This window comes from Mauremys mutica, chromosome 14 (assembly GCF_020497125.1).
Source record: "Mauremys mutica isolate MM-2020 ecotype Southern chromosome 14, ASM2049712v1, whole genome shotgun sequence".
In the NCBI taxonomy this organism is placed as follows: Eukaryota; Metazoa; Chordata; order Testudines; family Geoemydidae; genus Mauremys; species Mauremys mutica.
In genome coordinates this window covers 17,322,518-17,340,615 of record NC_059085.1, presented here as the reverse complement: position 1 = coordinate 17,340,615, position 18,098 = coordinate 17,322,518, and the positions used below count along the sequence as shown (strand labels likewise).

The window sequence follows — 18,098 nt, the reverse complement described above, 5'->3', positions numbered from 1 at the left end:
GTATAATAAAATTCCAAAATACTTGATCTGGAAGAAGAACAAGGAGACATTGCCAGCTGCCCAAACCACCACTATTTCTGATAGCAGCACTTTAATATCAACAGCCTTCTGTATTGCAATAGTATTTTCTAAACTTTCTGAGAGGAGAGAAGACCAGACTTATTTAAGTCCTATAATTCAAGCTGTCAGGTGGATCATGGTGCAGAATGAGACTATCCTCCTATATTAGCATGTCAGATGACAGCTGTAGGGCTCCTGAGAGAGAAAGACAAACTAAACTCCAAGGATGATGAGTGAAGGTATGTGCACCCATAACCAAATCGGGAAAGGACAGAACTGAGGCTACTGGATCCTTGCAATTCATCCTTCATAATATGTACATAAAGAGCACTGGATAAACCATTTAAATTTAGGGATCAATTTAGAAATTATGGAACAGAAGTGACTATTCCATACTGTTGTGTTGACTATGTTAGCATTCCTTTAGCTATTTCTCCCACCCTACCGTTACATGGACATAGTGAAGTCTAACTATTAACACATTTTGTAACAATTCTAATATGTTTTATTGGACACTTAATTTTCTACTTTTTAATATCCATGTGCATGTGATTTCACATTGAACTATTATATTTACTGTAAGACCTTTACAAATAGGCAAATTACATGCATTATATTGTTTACTTTTTATACTGAATTTGGTTTAAAAACCACAGACACATAGGTTGCAAGGACACAAGAGTTTTGCTAACAAAAGATTATGTGGAACATATGCAAAAATCACATCTAAGTATTTTAGGGGCCATTACACAGGAAAAAAACCATGATTTTAATAAAAGGGTGCTTTAGTTCCTATTTCATACCAATTACAGGCTTGGGATGACTAAAAGTTTGTGTTAAGTTGATGACAAACCAAACTGGTCAATTACACAACTGCAAGGAATTTCAATAATATTTTCTGGAAAGGGTATGTGCCATAAATGTCAGGAAGTACTCGTATATAGATTTCTAACATTTCAGGGCCCAGTTTTGAACAAGGAATCAGATATCTAGGAAATACTTCCAGAATTTCAAACCTAAGTTTACGCAGGCAGGAATGGAAAACCTAGATATAATATTGTTATTGGTACCTGCACAGTCATTTTATTAATGTAAATAACTATAGATTTACAGTACTATTACAAGTTGCATGTATTTAGAATCTCTAAAGTTAAGGTAAAATACATAGAAAAAAATCTGTATGTATTATGTAAGTGGAAGTATTGCTAATACCCTTTTAAACTATTCATGTTATGTTTTAAAAGAAAGACGTTTTAGACTGAGATCAATTATGATATGCTAAATAATTCAACATCAACATGTATTAAATATGTAGTGCTACTGATGTGTACAGACACATAAGCCAACGTCCCTGCCCAGAACGATGTATGGTATAATTAAGGGCCTGATTTGCCAATATTAAGTCTGCACAAACTTCCATTGAAGTCAACTGGATTTTTGCCTGCATGGAAAAGAATAGTGAGCCCTAAATTAAACTCTAATGAAAAGTGGCAATAGATAATGGGGGTGAGTTAAGATTGAGGAGGAAGACATAAGGAGAGCAAAGTGCTGTTGAGTGTAGTTGTAACAAGATCAGGTCACTCAATAGATTTGTCCTGTCTAACTCTTAAAAAGATACATTACTACTACTTTCAGCCCAGAGCTGGCAGAGAGATTTCTTGCGTCAATTCAGTTCTAAAAAGTCAAAAGATTAAGTTTAAACAAAACAAGAGAGATGTAAGTCATTAGGAAAGTCAGGAAGAAGATAAAAAAATAAGCACAGAAGTAGAACTGGATGAGAATAAGGGAAATTAGAAAACAAAAACGTTGTGAGAAAAAATAATGCAAAGGAGAAAAGAAAGTTTTGAGGATGGAAAATAACAGGAAAAAAAAGGAGGACAGATGATGAGGATAAAAGAGGAAAGGGAAAGATAAGAAAAGTTAGGAATTAGGAAAAGTGGAAGGAGAAACATATAGGAATAAAAACAAAAAGAGAAGTCGGGGGAAAAAATGAGAGGTAGCAAGAAGAGGAAAGAATACAACAGTCTTCAGTTTCTTCCCCTGCATACCTATAAAGGGCGTTCTGCTATATTCATTCAAACATCTGTGCAGGCCATCATTTTATTGCATTTAACAGCTTCATGTTCATTTGACTGAGATCATCATATGCATGAACAGGGCTGGCCCTAAAACAGTGGTCCCCAATGCGGAACTCGCCGGGGCATCTATGTGCACCCGTGTACTGTCCAGCAGACGAGCATCCGCCAAAATGCCGCCGAGAAGCAGCGTCATCCAGATGCGTCACCGCCGAAATGCCACTGATTTTCAGCGGCATTTCGGCAGCAACGTCAATAGACGTTGTTGCTTCTGGGCGGCATTTCGGCGGATGCTCATCTGCCGGCCACGGACCTTGGTGGCTCGTCGTCCGGCGCCTGCCAGACGAAAAAGGTTGGGGACCACTGCCCTAAAACAAATGGCTCCCCAGCCAAAGAGTATCTTTGGTGCCCCCTCTCTCCATTTATTAAACTTCTGAATACCTAATTTTTCTATTGCATTTGCAGCCATTTCACAACTTTGATTCACGATTGGCATGCATGATTTATCCCGGTCACATAAGATGATAAATTACAAGATAGGATCTGTAAAATATTTTACTTCAAGCATTCTGTTTTCCCCTTTGTCTCTAACAACAAAAATAGCATCCCAAGCCCAGCGCCTCCCAAGCCCAGCACCCCAGATGGTTGCCTGTCCCTACATCTCGCCCTGTGTGTAAATTTAGGGTCAGGACCTATCCTCAGCATACTAACTGACCAGGGTCAGGCAGGATAAGGCTTTACTTGAATGCCTTAGTACTCAACATTACCACAAAAAGAAATAAAGCACAACAAACTTCATTTGTTTCTAGAATCATTATCTAAATGTCCTGTACTGTTTTGAGAAATATGGAGGATATATGAATTAGGACATAACTTTCTAATGGTTCACCCTAATACATATAGAAGGCATTATGGCTTTGTGATATGGAAGCTTCCATTTTTCAGAATACCTTTGCCCTGTTGCTTGTTGCTCTTTCAGTTGCAGAACAGATTCTTCAAACTCTTTTTCCTTCTTCCTTATCTGACTCCTTAGTACCTCTCCAGTGTGCTCCAATTCTTCAATCTGTCCCTTTTGTGACTCAATCACGTTTTCCCTACAAGTTAACAAAGCAGCTTGTGTTTAGAGGTTTTTGATAAAGATAAAAGATAAAAATTAGACACTGAAAGGAAAGCAGAAAAAAGTATCCTGTGTGAAGTTACATTCCTGGATCAAATCTCCTCACCCATTTGAACAAAAGTGCTAACTTAAACGTCTAGAATTTTATTTATCATGAAGATTATTAGCGCATATGTAGTTCATGTAGGGGGATGCAAATAGTCCAAAAAAATTAGATGATCAAATATTAGCAACATTTTCAATTACAATAGCTAAACCCTTCATAACATCTTTAAAACCGCATACATTAGATGGCTTAAATTAAGTTCATTTGTTTAGCATGAACAAGCTACTATGTCATAGCACATCTGATTTATTTACATGGCATATTAAGTGTGTCCTGTTCTTAATTTTCTGTTGCCAGAAGGTTTGGTGGCAGGAAAACTTCACCTCCAGGCATAAGAAGATTAACAAATCCTCAATGGACTAAAACAGGGAACACCATTTTTAACCTTTTCTTTTGGATTATGTGGTGGTGTACAGTGGAATTTAGGCAATCTGCATCAAAATTACTAACTTTTACAAGCAGTGGAATTTATTCTGATGAAGTGATATTTCAGGTGAGTTCCACCTAGATCTGGGTTTGCCCTGAAAGATGAGCAGATCAGCACATCATATTAATCAAAAAATGGTGTATTAGTAACTTTGAGAATCATCGTAGTAGACAAACGTCCAGATCTGGAATGTTTCTTGGCAAAGTAACCTCATATTTTTTCACATTGCAATTACATAGGTAGTACTATGTGTAGCTACCCTGTATGTCTTTAGTAATAGTATCTTCCACTATACAATTTTTTGTACGTTAGATACAGTTGCTATTAACTCTAGAAAAAGTATATGTTGCATCTTGAGAAAACTATGCTCACCATTCACGCCAAGAGGTAAGACCTCAGAAAACTAGAATAGCTACTGATAAGTTTTAAGGCAGAGAAATAATATAACAGAGTTCTGTAACTTTAAGTTAAAAATTAACTACTTTTGCTACGTTTCCCCTCCCCCGCCCCCACCCTTGGATAACACAGCCCTCAGAGCACGGATGTACCAGAGGTTCTCTGTGCTCCAAGTCTAACTTAGAGTGCACGCCACATTGAATTGAAAAGGAGCCTGGAACCTAGGAAATGCAAAGATGACTCACAGTATGTTTACAGAGCAACTAGACATCCATGGCTGGCGAGGTGGGAGACTCCCCGAGCCCAGAAGTCTACACAGCAACAAAACAGCACCACAGCCCAAGTCTGCTGGCATGGGCCAGTTGCAGGTTTTTCTTTGCTGCGTAGACATACCCTTAAAGGCAGCTTTGCCACCTCCATTCCCCAGGCTGCACCTTCCAAGACACACAGTACAGAAACTGGCCCACTCGCTTGGACTATGAATCTTCATACTTCATCAGTTAAGCAACATCTAAGTTAGGTCACCACTTCGAAGGGAGATCTCTAGAATAAAACCCAGGTGCTTCAAGAAGTGTGTTGGTAATATTAATTTCATAGGTAACTTTCTTCCTTCTGTCAGTGTTAACCCCAATAGCCTAGCACGGGGATAAGGCGCACTGTGCTTGCAAGACGTGCTGGTTTTTGAATGAAACATAAAAACCAATGTTCTGGCCACTAAGAGTCATAAAAAGATTCCAAGGCAAATTTTGCATGAGTAAAGGTGTTAAAACCTGACCAAATTCCAACTACAGTACAAACATTTTACTGTATTACATTTCTCTGCCCGATGCAATTTGATAAGGGATCCTTATACTTTCCATTTCTAAATCTCTAGTGAAGCGTTGCTGATGCCAATACAATCAATGCCAGATCATAAGGCCCCATTTTTTGTTGTAGTGGAAGCTCTGTAAAACACCTTGATGGTTGCAAAATGTGTTTTTTCTCAATAATATCATATATACTAATACTTGTATATTATAGAAAATTAAGAAATACAAATATCATACAAATTTCTTATCTCAGCCCTTGCTTCTTCAAGCAAACTATGTCCGTATCTTGGGAGCACGGGTTGGGGGGATCTCAGTTCTACATCCTGAAATCTCATTCCTAAAAATACAGAAAACAGAGAGGCATATTTCTGAGACTGAAGTTAATGAAAAAGATATTTAACACAAGGGGAAAAATCCTTACACAATATAAATATCTATAATTACTATATAGATATCAGAATGGGTATTTTTATATCAAATACACAACAGAATGCTATGTATCAATTCAGAACATGCACCACGCAGTTCAGGTATCAAAATTCCAGTAAGGACAACACAGCATGCACAGTTACAGGGAGAGGTTATCAATAGGCTTTGATATGGGTCTTCTAGAAGGTATTTATTGTAATTTGACAAGCAAAGAACATAAATGCCAGCATCAGTGCAAGGAGACTTAACAGTAATGATAATTTAAGAAGTGGTTACTGTCTAGCAACTATTCTTGTTCTCTGATTGGACTATCTCCATGGAGCCATACTGGAGGAGTAATGTACCTAGCTTAGCAGTCACAGGACCATGATTAGTAGTTTGTACTTAGGGGTCCAAATAATTTCCTCAAGGGATACTTATACCGACTGATGGTATAAGTATCCCAATCAGTTTTAAAGGTCTTTCAGTTCCTCTTTACCTCCAGAAACTCTATGTAGATCTGGGCTCCAAAGCAGGAAAAGAAAGATGGCCAGTGTAACTCCTTCTCCTTCATAACTATGCCTCTACAAAGCTCCACTGAAAGGGGCTAGCTAGATGTAACCTCCTTGAAGAGAGCTGCTAGGCTAGTTGAACAGTCCTCCCAAATCCAACATCTAATCTTATTGCAGCATCAAGAGATTAGGGATTTGCTAACCCGTAAACCAGGGGTAGGCAACCTATGGCACTGGTGCCGAAGGCGGCACGCAAGCTGATTTTCAGTGGCACTCACACTGCCCGGGTTCTGGCCACCAGTCGGGGGGCTCTGCATTTTAATTTAATTTTAAATGAAGCTTCTTAAACATTTTAAATACCTTATTTACTTTACATACAACAATAGTTTAGTTATATATTATAGACTTATAGAAAGAGACCTTCTAAAAACATTAAAATGTATTACTGGCACGCAAAACCTTAAATTAGAGTGAATAAATGAAGACTCGGCACACCGCTTCTGAAAGGTTGCCGACCCTGGCATAAACAGAACTCTATACATCTGCTTTTCAGACTTCAGACAAGAGCACACTGAAGACACATGCCACTGAGGCTGCCATCCCTCTAGATAAGTGTTTTCCAAATTTGGGATGCCGCTTGTGTAGGGAAAGCCCCTGGGGGGCTGGGCCGGCTTGTTTACCTGCCACATCCGATCACGGCTCCCACTGGCTGTGGTTCACTGCTCCGGGCCAATGGGAGCTGCGGGAAGCGGTGGCCAGTATGCCCCTCGGCCCACACCACTTCCAGCAGCCCCCATTGGCCTCGAGCAGCGAACCGCGGCCAGGGGGAGCCATGATCGGCCAAACCTGTGGACGCGGCAGGTACACAAACCGGCCCGGCCCGCCAGGGCTTTCCCTAAACAAGCGGCGTCCCAAGTTTGGGAAATACTGCTCTAGATGAGTGAGCTGTGAAATGTTCAATACACAGGAACACCAGCAAGATCATAAAATGAACTAAATGCACAGTCTTACCTAGTTAGGCAGCCTTTGAACTAAAATAATTTGACCTTTTATGTATTTCCAAGCGTTACAAATCATCTGTTTGACTTTCTAAGCAGCTCAGTTATTCCAAGAGTAGCTAATCATTCTTCATATCCAGAGCATTCCTGGTTGGATTTTTATTATTCTAATAGCACAAAAGTTAATGTGTAAGCTTGAAAGTTTGTCTCTCTCACCAACAGAAATTGTTCCAATAAAAGATATTACCTCACACACGTTATCTCTCTAGGTGGTAAAATATCAGAAAAGCCACTGAGGATTTGAATGACTACTTGTACTGAGCCACACCTTTCTGACTCAAGTAGTCATAAGAACGGCCATACTGGGCCAGACCAAAGCTCCATTTAAGCCAGTATCCTGTCTTCCAACAGTGGCCAATGTCAGGTGCTTCAGAGGAAATGAAAAGAACAGGTAATTATCAAATGATACATCTCCTGTCACCCACTCCCAGCTTCTAGCTAGGGGGCTGGGACATCATCCCTGCCCATTTCGGTCAATAGCCATTGATGGACCTATCCTCCAGGAATTTATCTAGTTCTTTTAGATGTTTGTGGGCCTGCCAGGTGCATAGCAGATAGGCACACTAAGAGATAAAGTGACTCATTCCTGTAGCTACCTTGCATCCTGACACAAAAGAGGCAATCAAGATCTCCCTTGTCTGTTTAAGCAACCATATTGTCTCTGAAAAGGTGCACTGGTTCCCCTTTGATCTATAAGAAAAATTCTGAGATCCAGCCTGACAGCCCACAGTTCTACCAAGTTAATGATTCTTTGTTTCCTGAAGTCTCCAAAGTCCACACATAGTCAAAGATCTTAGATGTGTTCCCCAATCCAGACTGAAGACATCCATGCCTAATACTAACTAAAGAGAAAGCTGAGACAACATTCAAGACATTTTTTTGATGGTGAACACCACAGTACAGAGTCTCTGACTTGATGAGAAGGAAACACTACCATACTCAAGCTCTAAGCACTTGCTTTGTACACCAGATTCAACAAACCGTACAAGTGAATCCTTAACCTGTGAGTATGTCTACAGAGCAACTGCCAGGGTGCTTCCCAGTGCGGGCAGACAGACATGCACTAGTTCTGCTCAAGCTAGTGTGCTAAAAATACTGCGTGGCCATAGTGGTAGCTTGGGCTGGCCACCCATATCCAGGCGTTTGGGCAAGACTGTACTCAGGTAGTTAGCCTGAGCTGCTGCCTGTGTTGCCATGGCCACTATGCCATGTTTAGTGCGCATTTGTCTACCCAGGCTGGAAAGCACCCTCCCAACTGCTGTGTAGAAACACACTAAAAGAAAGGATTTATAAACGTGCAGACTCCTGTCAGGACTAACACTGCCAGCCACGCAACTTCTACAGAAGGGCTCTGCAGAGGCAATATCATAAGAAGAAGAGTGTGTTTTCTTTTTTGTAATCAAATAAATCTTTGTAAGATTGCCATGCAGGAGAACAGAATATCTGAATCTTTCCACAAAGTGCATGTATGCCAATTTTAGCTGCCATGGTTGTATTTTCTCCCCCATAAGACTAAAACGTACAAACACAAACAAAGCAAAAACCAGGGCTCCTTTCATACTTAAGGTATCCCAAAATGCTTTACACAGAAAGAAAAAGGAGTTACTGTAGTCAGAAACTGATAGTGCTACAATTAGGTATGCAAATACAGCAGGCAATGCTCACCTACTGCCTTGGAGAACAAAATCTATTTTATTGATAAACAGAATATTAGCCAAGACACTAGGCTAATAGACAAGACCTTTTTAAAAGACAAGAAGGGAATCTTTAACTGCAAAACAGAGAGACATGAAACAAATAGAAAGAACGTCTGCTTAATAATATATCTGAAATAATTTTGCAAGAATAGGTCTAGGCCACAAAAGTTTGCTCTTCCAAGCTGAAGACCATTTACAGAGTGTGTCAGAGCATTCCTAGTTTTCTGTCCTTGCACCACCTTTAACTACAGCATTGTAGAGGCAGCCTAACTGAAATGTCTAATGTGTAATTCATGACATCACAAAGGCTGAAAGAACACAGTTATTGGGTATTAAAAATTTCACACTATATAAACATTAGGAGAGTAAAATGCAAAAGCCTATTACTTTTCATTGCCTGTCTAAAAGTGTCAGAATTTTTTTTTTTGGCAGGTCGAAGTGTCATAGTAACTAAGAATCTCAATGTGCTTTCTCAGCTGAATGAATGTTTGCAAGAGTATGGGATATTTTCTTTATGGAGAAACTGAAAATTTGAAGGAAAAAAAAAAAGACCTGACCATGAGTCTGACAGAAAACTCATAGAAGTTAATGGAGAGTCTCCAGCTGATTCAGTGGGTTTTGGATCTGGTCCCATATGACTATTTTTTATAAAAAGCAACAATGAGTCCTGTGGCACCTTAAAGACTAACAGATGTATTGGAGCATAAGCTTTCGTGGGTGAATACCCACTTCGTCAGATGCATGACAAGTTTTTTACAAGTTATTTGGATAGATACAATAAACTATCTAAACACAAATCCCTTCACAAACTTTCTCCTTATAAAAATGTAACACATAATTGAACTCTCTTATCTAATTTATTTACCCCAAATACAAGATTGAAAATGAGTGCCCAATTCTACTCCTCTTATAGTCAACGGCAAGTCTTGAATGTAAAAACCTGCATTAACTATGATTCTATCTCACCATGTAACTTCCAGAATCTACATACGTATAATTGCAAATCTTTGAAAAATCTATGTCATGCACGCATGTATTGGAGAGTAGAGCCTAGCCCTAAAACTGAATAAGGAAAAATATGTGAAAAATTGAAGATGTATAACTTTTAAAATGTGTTAGTGCTAGCCAACTTTTCATATACTTTAGATTTTACATGAGCCCTTAACATTTACAGAGATTTTAATTTACATGAATATGTTAAAACCGTAGGTTTTGTTTGTTTGTTTTTAAAAGAGTATCCTACATTTGATAATGATTGTACCTGAAACTGTTTTCCAATTGCCAATACCATCCTGGCTTCTCAAGTGAAGACATACAACGTGAACAAGACATAATGATTGGCACAAAGAGTAAAATAAATTAAAAAGGGGAGAACAGCTCACTTTCTTGTAACACTTCCTGAAGGGACCTCTACCCACAAAAGAACTAAAGACCAGAAATTAGCATGTGACCATATATGCAACTACTTCTTAGGTGAAGAGCTAATTGGGATATTGTCTCTTAAAAGTTGTTAGCACATAATCTCAATTTTAATTATACCTTTCCTTGTACGATCTTGGATGGCGACAGCCTCGTTCACTTTTCTGAGACCAGTGTTAATGCGAGATTGAACATAGCTGTATGGAGTGTGCCGATGGCCTTGAACTTGGAGCTGCTGTTTGGTTGAAATGAGTCTCTTGCGGATGCCTTCATTTTGTTTCTCGAGCTCACGAACTTTCTCTTGCAGCTGCTCAATCATTTCTTCAAGTTCCACATCCTGGCCCAACCGCTTGGGGCCACCACCAATCTGCTCAGATCTTTTCTTGTCATTAACAAGCCGAATTAACTTGGTGGCCATTCTGGGGAAATAATAAAAAGATGAAAAAGAATGTGAAAAGTCAGCATAAAAACCATTGTGTTGAAAAGAACATAATCACTGAAGACTTCAGCATAAAACCTGAATAATAAATTGCAGGTTTTGATACAACTATTACTGCCTGTGAAGAACCCTTTGAAGATAATTGAAACCACTGGGCAGCAATCTGCTTTATAGCACTGACAAATAACAGTTTCCTAAGGCTTATCATTTAAGGTTAGTAAAGAGAGGACACATATTTACTCCATATGCTCCTTAAATATAATTTTTAACGCATGACCGTAGAGAGGAACTCTGTATTCTGTTAAGTACAGTCACAGATTGGGGATGTGGTGGGGCAATGTATAAAAACTACAATTCCACAAGACATTAAACTATTGAACACATAGTAATAATATGCAGCATTTCAGTGATGTATTGTTTCCACTTTCACTAGAGGATTTTAAATCACATTTCAGTTCTAAATATGCTAAAAAGTGTAGGTGAGCATGCCTAAAAAGCTCCTCAGGAGAAAGAATCTTAATAGTTCATGTTGCCATGCTAAATTTTATATTCAGCATGTAGTACCAAAGTGCTAAGAGAAGTAATGATTAGCTGTGGGATATAATTAGATACAGGAAGTGTGGTTTTCATCTGTCTTTAAAAGGATACAAATTTTGCTTTTGGCATCTCAAGAGTTGTACCTTTGATTTCTTTTAGTTTTGATAAACATTGGTAAGCCAGAACAAAAGACAGAGAGGGCACATGGGGGTGATGTAATATGCAAGAACATAAAACATGCCCAGCAGTGAATAGAAAAAACTTGGCATAGAAAGAAAGAAAAGGTGGCTTTGATGAGGGAGACAAGTTCAAGACTTTACAAAATTGGTCGCACATCTTTAAGAGCTGTATCTAGTTTATAGGGAATCTATTTTTGCAGAGGCCCAGACAGGAGATTGAAAACAAAGACACACTTCATTTGTTTAAAGGAGTTTGTTTTACTTTAGCACGGGTACAGACAGAAGCTTTTACTTAAAAGAACAAAAGTGAAACAACAAAAAATAATTCAAAGTAGATTTGGGATGTCACAGAACTGCCTGCAAGCAGTTTTCTGATATATATATTTCTACTGCATATTCAATCTACACTTCTAGCTCCAAGGACTCCAGCATTGGGAAGAAATTCACAGCTGAATTAGCTAAGACTTCTTCCTCACAGACAACAGAGACAATGCACTGAGGGTTTGATTTTATTTATTTAAAATGCCAATTAGTGCATCCACTGCATTATGACCCAGGTAGCCAATTACAGGCACACTGAGTGACTTTAGGCCGTCAACAGTGCTTCTTTCATTGGTCTCGAACATAGAAAATTCCACACAAAAGGACACTAGTGATCCATCTGATCAAGTACCTGACAGCAGTCAGTACTAGATGCTTTGGGGAAAGTTACAATGCAAATATGTAAAATAATGACTTGTACAGGCTTAGCTAGATAGATCCTTTTTATTCTGTCCCATACTACAAAAACAATAAAACACTTAAAGAGCCTAAAAGGTGGCATATTTAGATCTAATTAAAGATTTTTAAGATATTGAACAGTTACTCCTCTGCAGATATGAGGAAAACAGTTGAGAATGCACCAGTCTGGCCACTTTTAAAAGAATAAGTAAAAATGGGAAGACCTGCTGCATATGGACAGTCCAAAATGTGGGATGAAGTCTCCAGGGCCTGCTCGTGCCTCTACAACCTGTTTTTTCAACCTCTTGGATGCCTTTAGGAGTTTTGTCCCTACACAACAACATAATGAAAGCCCCAGTGGAGATGGACTCCAAGATGTGCATGGCAGATGGGTACACCAATCTGCACAGATTCACAAAACCTGCTTCACCACACAGATGCACTACATCCCATAGTGAAGGAGGCAGGATTCACCCCACACTGAGGGGGTATGGATGGTTTACATTCTTCTGTATCAAAAAAGTACTTTGTATATACAAACTAGACATAAGTGACAGTACGCAAGAGATGGTTTCTATAAATCGGAGATTCCTAAACTGTGATCTGTGGAACACCAGCAGCCTATGGCAAGCTGGTTGATCACACTGTGCTAGCTCTGCTCCTGGCTCCCAGCTGCTAAATTGAATTAAGAGAAGCTAAAAATCCACAAATACTTTACTAATAGTTTTACAGGTATCCAATTTCTGTAGTGGCCAAAAGATGTTATATGTTTACAAATGAGAGGGGAAGTGATCTGTGCAATGACAAGCGAGAGAGCAGGTGGTCGAAAAAACAATCTCTCTATTAAGGTATGGTCCACACTATAAAAATGTTTGAGAGGCTCTTCTAGAGGATACATACCTAACCAGATGAGATCATCCATATCATCGTATGCTAATACAACTATATGACAGCATGAGTTGTCAGAAAAAAAATCTGAGTCATCTCGCTTCAAACAGAATCCAGAGTAGCTCCAATAGAGAATATACTTGTTAAATGGGAATGAGAAATGGAAGAGATGTTTTCATGAGCAAAATTCCATGTTTTAAAGTAACATGAAGCAAAGCACTTTAAACAAGGGAATATTGCAATACATTCAATAGAAAAATAAAAATGTATCCATTTAAAAGTACATGTTCAAAATCGAGGGTGTGAGAGAATTTTCTCTATCATAGCACAAATAGCACATTAGAAATGTTATATAAAGTTTTTATATACACACACTCCCACCCATCTCATACTTCTCCATTTGCTCTTTATTTAAGTCCTTTTGAGGCCTAATTTGTTTACTTTTCTTCAGTCTATAGCTTTCCTCTCTTCCTCCTCCATTTTCTTTTCTCCCCTTTCTTATTTGCATGTAAATAGCCTAGTGCTCAATATTTATCTAGCAATATATAAGACCCCAATCACTACAACATGTGGCACCAAATCTTTACTCCTTTCTATTCCTCTTGCCCCTCCTTCCTATTCCTCTTGCCCCTCCTTCCCCAACCAAACTTAGTACTGGCCTAACTATGAAAAGGTTTTTGAAAGACAGCATGCACTGTCTCCTCCTCACTCTCTCCCCTTATCTTGAAAATGTTGATCCTTTTTCTTTTCTCCTTTCCACTCCTCCCCCGACCTCCTTTTTGGTTTCCTACATTTCTATTTCCTCAGAATTTAAAGATCTACAGGCCTACCATGCTTATGACAGTAAGGGAGCAGTTCATGCCTGGGAACTGAAAAGGTAGTGTCAGGACGACTCCTATTTCAGGTGTCATGATCTGTCTCTGAGTAGAAATTAGCTCAGTGGAGTAAGGTCAGAGAGAGGAATGTACATAACACAACATTGCACTGCAAAAGTTCTGTGGGCCGTATTAGGAGTACTAAGGATTTCACAGACCACTCTGAAAGGCTTTATTACTCCAGTTTACATTATTTTGATTTGTTGATGATTAAGGTTTACAAGAACATATTCTCCAAATTTGATTTTGGTTTAAAAAAAAAAAATCAGAAGATTCAAACCTTTTAATTTTATCTTCTTGCTTATGTGCATGTTGCTTAAGTAAGATGTTTTCATCATGCAAACGCAGGAAACGGTCTTCTAGCTCCTCACGACTAATCCGTGAGACAGCTTGCCGAGCCTTCACATTCTGGGCAGCAGATGATTCTAACAAGCAGAAACAAAATCACAGCAAATTACTTTCACGATTCCCAAAGGAATATCATCATTTGAAACCTAGCCAGTTTTAAAAAATGAGTTTAATATAGTTTCATGTTCAACACTTGGCCAAGACTGTCTGCCAACTGATAAACTCATATTTTCTAATCTTTTTAATGCTTTCCAATCCTTTGGCTAGAATACCCATACAAATGACATGGCAAAGTGGGCAGCTAATGGATGATAAAGGGGAAATAGCTTAACTGATTCACAGCACTTCATATGTACACACAATCTAAGAAGTAATTTTTATATAGATTGGACAGAGTCCCTTTTTAAAAGCAAAAGGAATTTATTCACACAAAACTATAAAAACATTAACTGATAAAGTCCAGGAAATTCACTCTAATGAATGAAATAAGCCTCAACGCAGTAGACGTCAGTACATACAATGGATCTGATTCTAAGAGGAGCAGAGCACCTCCTCAGAGATGCTGAGTGCCTTCTGCTCCCATGTTCAATGGGCCAGCTTCTGCTTGCACTAACATCAGTCGATAAACTGGATATGCCTCAATGGACTTGCAGATGCTCAGCACCTTGTAGGCCTGAGCTCTATATAAACAGTACGATGAACTCTGAATTATCTTATATCTTTGTGAATTTAACCCAGACTCTGAATATTATCTGAACTTAATTTTCATAAGTGTGAATACTGGTATCAGAAACATTTTTAGAAGGAAGCCAACAAAGTCACTGATCAAAGTCTGTCACTGTAATAAATAACAGCTGGTACAAACCTTGTAATCCTCCAATTCCAGCTAGATTTAGACCTACATCTCTCACAGGCAGGTCTCCTGCAGTTTCATCAGCTGGAGCAGACATGGTTTATCTGTGGATAACAAAATTCATATTAAATCCTTTTCCATCTGTAACTTAAACTGTGAGACTAGAATGAATGATAATTACATCATATAAAATGAATAAGAAAAACGTAATGACAGATTCACTATAATGACAGACTCATTATAGTAAGACCTCCTGCCCCAAATGTATGACTCAGGGGACATTAAAAACTTTCAGTTTTAACATTATGCCAATTTGAATCATACTATACCATACATACTCCTTTCTACAGTACAGCTCCTACAATTTATTTTAGAAAGGGTTGTAGATAAAACTTTTTTTTTTTCCAGGGTCTGGTACAAAGCACAATGAAATCAATAGAAAGACTTCCATCCATCTTAAGTATCTGATCCAAAGCTCATTGATTTCTACTGTTTATAACAGGAAGCTTAAGGCATCAACAAGTGGAGCATTCTGCTATGTTCCCCATTGTGAATGGCCTAAAAGAAATTGAGGGTGTTCCTGCTTATATTGCCTTTCCAGGCCTCATTACTTCTCATTTAGTTTTCCTCAAGTGGTTCTCAAACATTTGCATACTAAGGATCACTTCTTAAAACAGAGCCTCTTATGGACACCTCATCTCCTAAACCTGATCTTGCATCTTCTATGAGGCAAACGGAATGCTTAGACACATGAAGGAATAATACTAGAACCTCATTGTCTGCGGAGTCACACTGCTCTAACTTCTCCAGGTTATTTTGCAGTTTGGTTCTATTTTAATGTGGGTTTACATCCTCTACAGTTTTGGTGCTGTCCACAAATTTGACCAAAGCTGAATTAACATAAAAGAAAGACAGGAAGCCTTGTGCAGGGGGCAGTGTTTCCAATTTGCATACCCTCATGGTAGGTTTTCTGAAAACGAAGAGTCCAGAAATGTCTTGGGAAGTTTAGAGACTGAGCTAGAATTAGCAGCAAGTATCACTGCTTGAAGATTGACACTACTTTGAAAAGAGTAACTACATGACCTGGAAGCGTTCTGAGAGCCATTTGTCCATTTTACCCCAAAGCTGTGTTTTTCTTCTGAAAAGCAAGTAACTTCCTCCAAATCAAACACCAGTGCTGTTACTCTCTGCCCTGCAGTACTGGTGCATATTTGTTCTAACACACCACTCTTGCAAGAAGTGCACTGATGTCTTTAATGACCATTAGTATCCATCATCTTTCCTCTGAAACATGACACCCAAAGAACAATTCCCCACAGAAACATGTCAGGGTTATTTGTTGAATACTAACTCAGGGCTCAATCACAAACTGCTTGCTCAAACAAAACTCTCATTTAAGTCAATGGGAGTTTTGCCTCTGTAATCAGATCATCCTGACATCACTTCCAAAATGCATGAGTTTTCCCCAGAGGTCTCCAAATTACATAATTGGAAGGCATCAATTTAACTGATCAAATCTGATGAGAGTGTATCAATATCTTGTTACAACAAAGCAATTGTATTTATAGTTTAGAGATATAGTTCTAGAGAGAGCTTCTCCAGTTGGCATAGCTACTACCTGTCATGGAGGTGGATTAACTACATCTCTCATCAACATACACCTCTACCCCGACATAACGCTGTCCTTGGGAGCCAAAAAAATCTTACCACGTTATAGGTGAAACCGTGGTATATGGAACTTGCTTTGATCCACCAGAGCGTGCAGCCCCGCCCCCCTGGAGCACTGCTTTACTGCGTTATATCCGAATTCATGTTATATTGGGTCGCGTTATATCGTGGTAGAGGCGTAGTAGCGTCTTCAATGAAGTGCTACAGGGTACAGCTGTACCACTGCGGTGTTGTAACATCTCAGAACAGGATGTGTGAAGACTTTGTTTTCCCTGAATAACAAGGGAGAAAAACAAATTCCATGTGTAATGTGCCATCAAGCTCTTTATGTTTTAAGAGAAGGGTTTGGCATCTAGATAACTAATTTCTGGTGTTTCAAATTCATTCAGTGTCTAGTTATTTGTTTGTTTTCTAAACAGACAGAGAATTCCTTTGTATGAGTGGTCTGTTTGAATGAATGATGAAGGTGAGGCTGTTGACTTTTTGTGTAGAAAAGATTTTTCTCTTTCTTTTCTTTAGTTATTTCACCCTTCTCCTAAGTAGCTAAAGTGGTTAACCAAAAGACTGCTAAGATTTGCTTGTCTACAGGGCCTGAAAAGAAACACACCTGTGGTCTGTTTTAAGTATAGACCTGCCCTGCCATAGGACTAATCAATAGGAAGACACACACACCCTCCTCCATTGTATCCTGCACCCCATCAACTCTGTTTTTTGCCCCCATAATAGTTTACCCTATAAAGGATAATGGTTACTTGATTATTACTTAGTTCCTGTCCTTGGAAATGAAGCAAAAATTTCACAATTAGAAGAAGAAAATTTGAAATATTGTGATTAACTAACATCATTTTTGGGTTTTAGCATAAAATCATGAAGTTTCCAGAGCACTACTTATACTGCAGAAAATAGTAGCTTTGTAATCTGTAGCACTGAGTTTACGGAATTGTTTTAGCACTATTTGTACTTGACAAACATTACAAAGAAATTTACATACAGATTTACAATTTGCACACAAGGACAAAAATTGCCAAACATGATTGCTTAAAGCTAAACACTTGTTTATGGCCCAATTCTGCAAAAAGAATGTGCAAGTGGACTCCTGATCCTCTTCAGCCCATTCAACTTGGATACGGTTCATAGTGGCAGATGGGGTTTCCCCTAAACTGTCGTTAGGTATCTAAATTAGTAATCTAATTTTCAGCAAGGCTAAAAGGTGCAGTTTTTATTGAAGTCAATAGGAGCCATACATACTCAGCACCTCTGAAAATTAGGATACTTATTTAGCTACGTAAGGATTTAAATGCCTAACTTTAGGCACTTCCATTTGAAAATATTGGCCATTTTTAGCATAATTTAGGGAAAAACAAACACACACATATCTCTGAGCTACAAATTTGTAAATTCCTTACACCCTGCATTCTTCTTCTAGCCATACATCAGAGGTAACTGTTTACACTGTACTGGGGCCGCCATTTATCTTTTTCCCCAAGAAACAGTGCCGACTGGGAGA

General features: G+C 38.7%; 1 protein-coding gene across 4 annotated transcripts in view; it reads right to left on the bottom strand.

Moving 5' to 3' along the window:
• RPGRIP1L (RPGRIP1 like) overlaps window positions 1-18,098 on the bottom strand; it is a 126,585-nt gene that overhangs the window by 105,410 nt on the left and 3,077 nt on the right. For all 4 annotated transcript variants that reach the window (XM_044987015.1, XM_044987014.1, XM_044987013.1 and 1 more), the window contains exons 2-6: window positions 14,936-15,027; window positions 14,003-14,147; window positions 10,205-10,503; window positions 5,228-5,327; window positions 3,086-3,229 (exon numbers count right to left, since the gene is read on the bottom strand). In XM_044987015.1, the coding sequence (XP_044842950.1) occupies window positions 3,086-3,229; window positions 5,228-5,327; window positions 10,205-10,503; window positions 14,003-14,147; window positions 14,936-15,020 (773 nt within the window). In that variant the 5' untranslated portion in view covers window positions 15,021-15,027. The remainder of the gene's footprint in view (window positions 1-3,085; window positions 3,230-5,227; window positions 5,328-10,204; window positions 10,504-14,002; window positions 14,148-14,935; window positions 15,028-18,098) is intronic.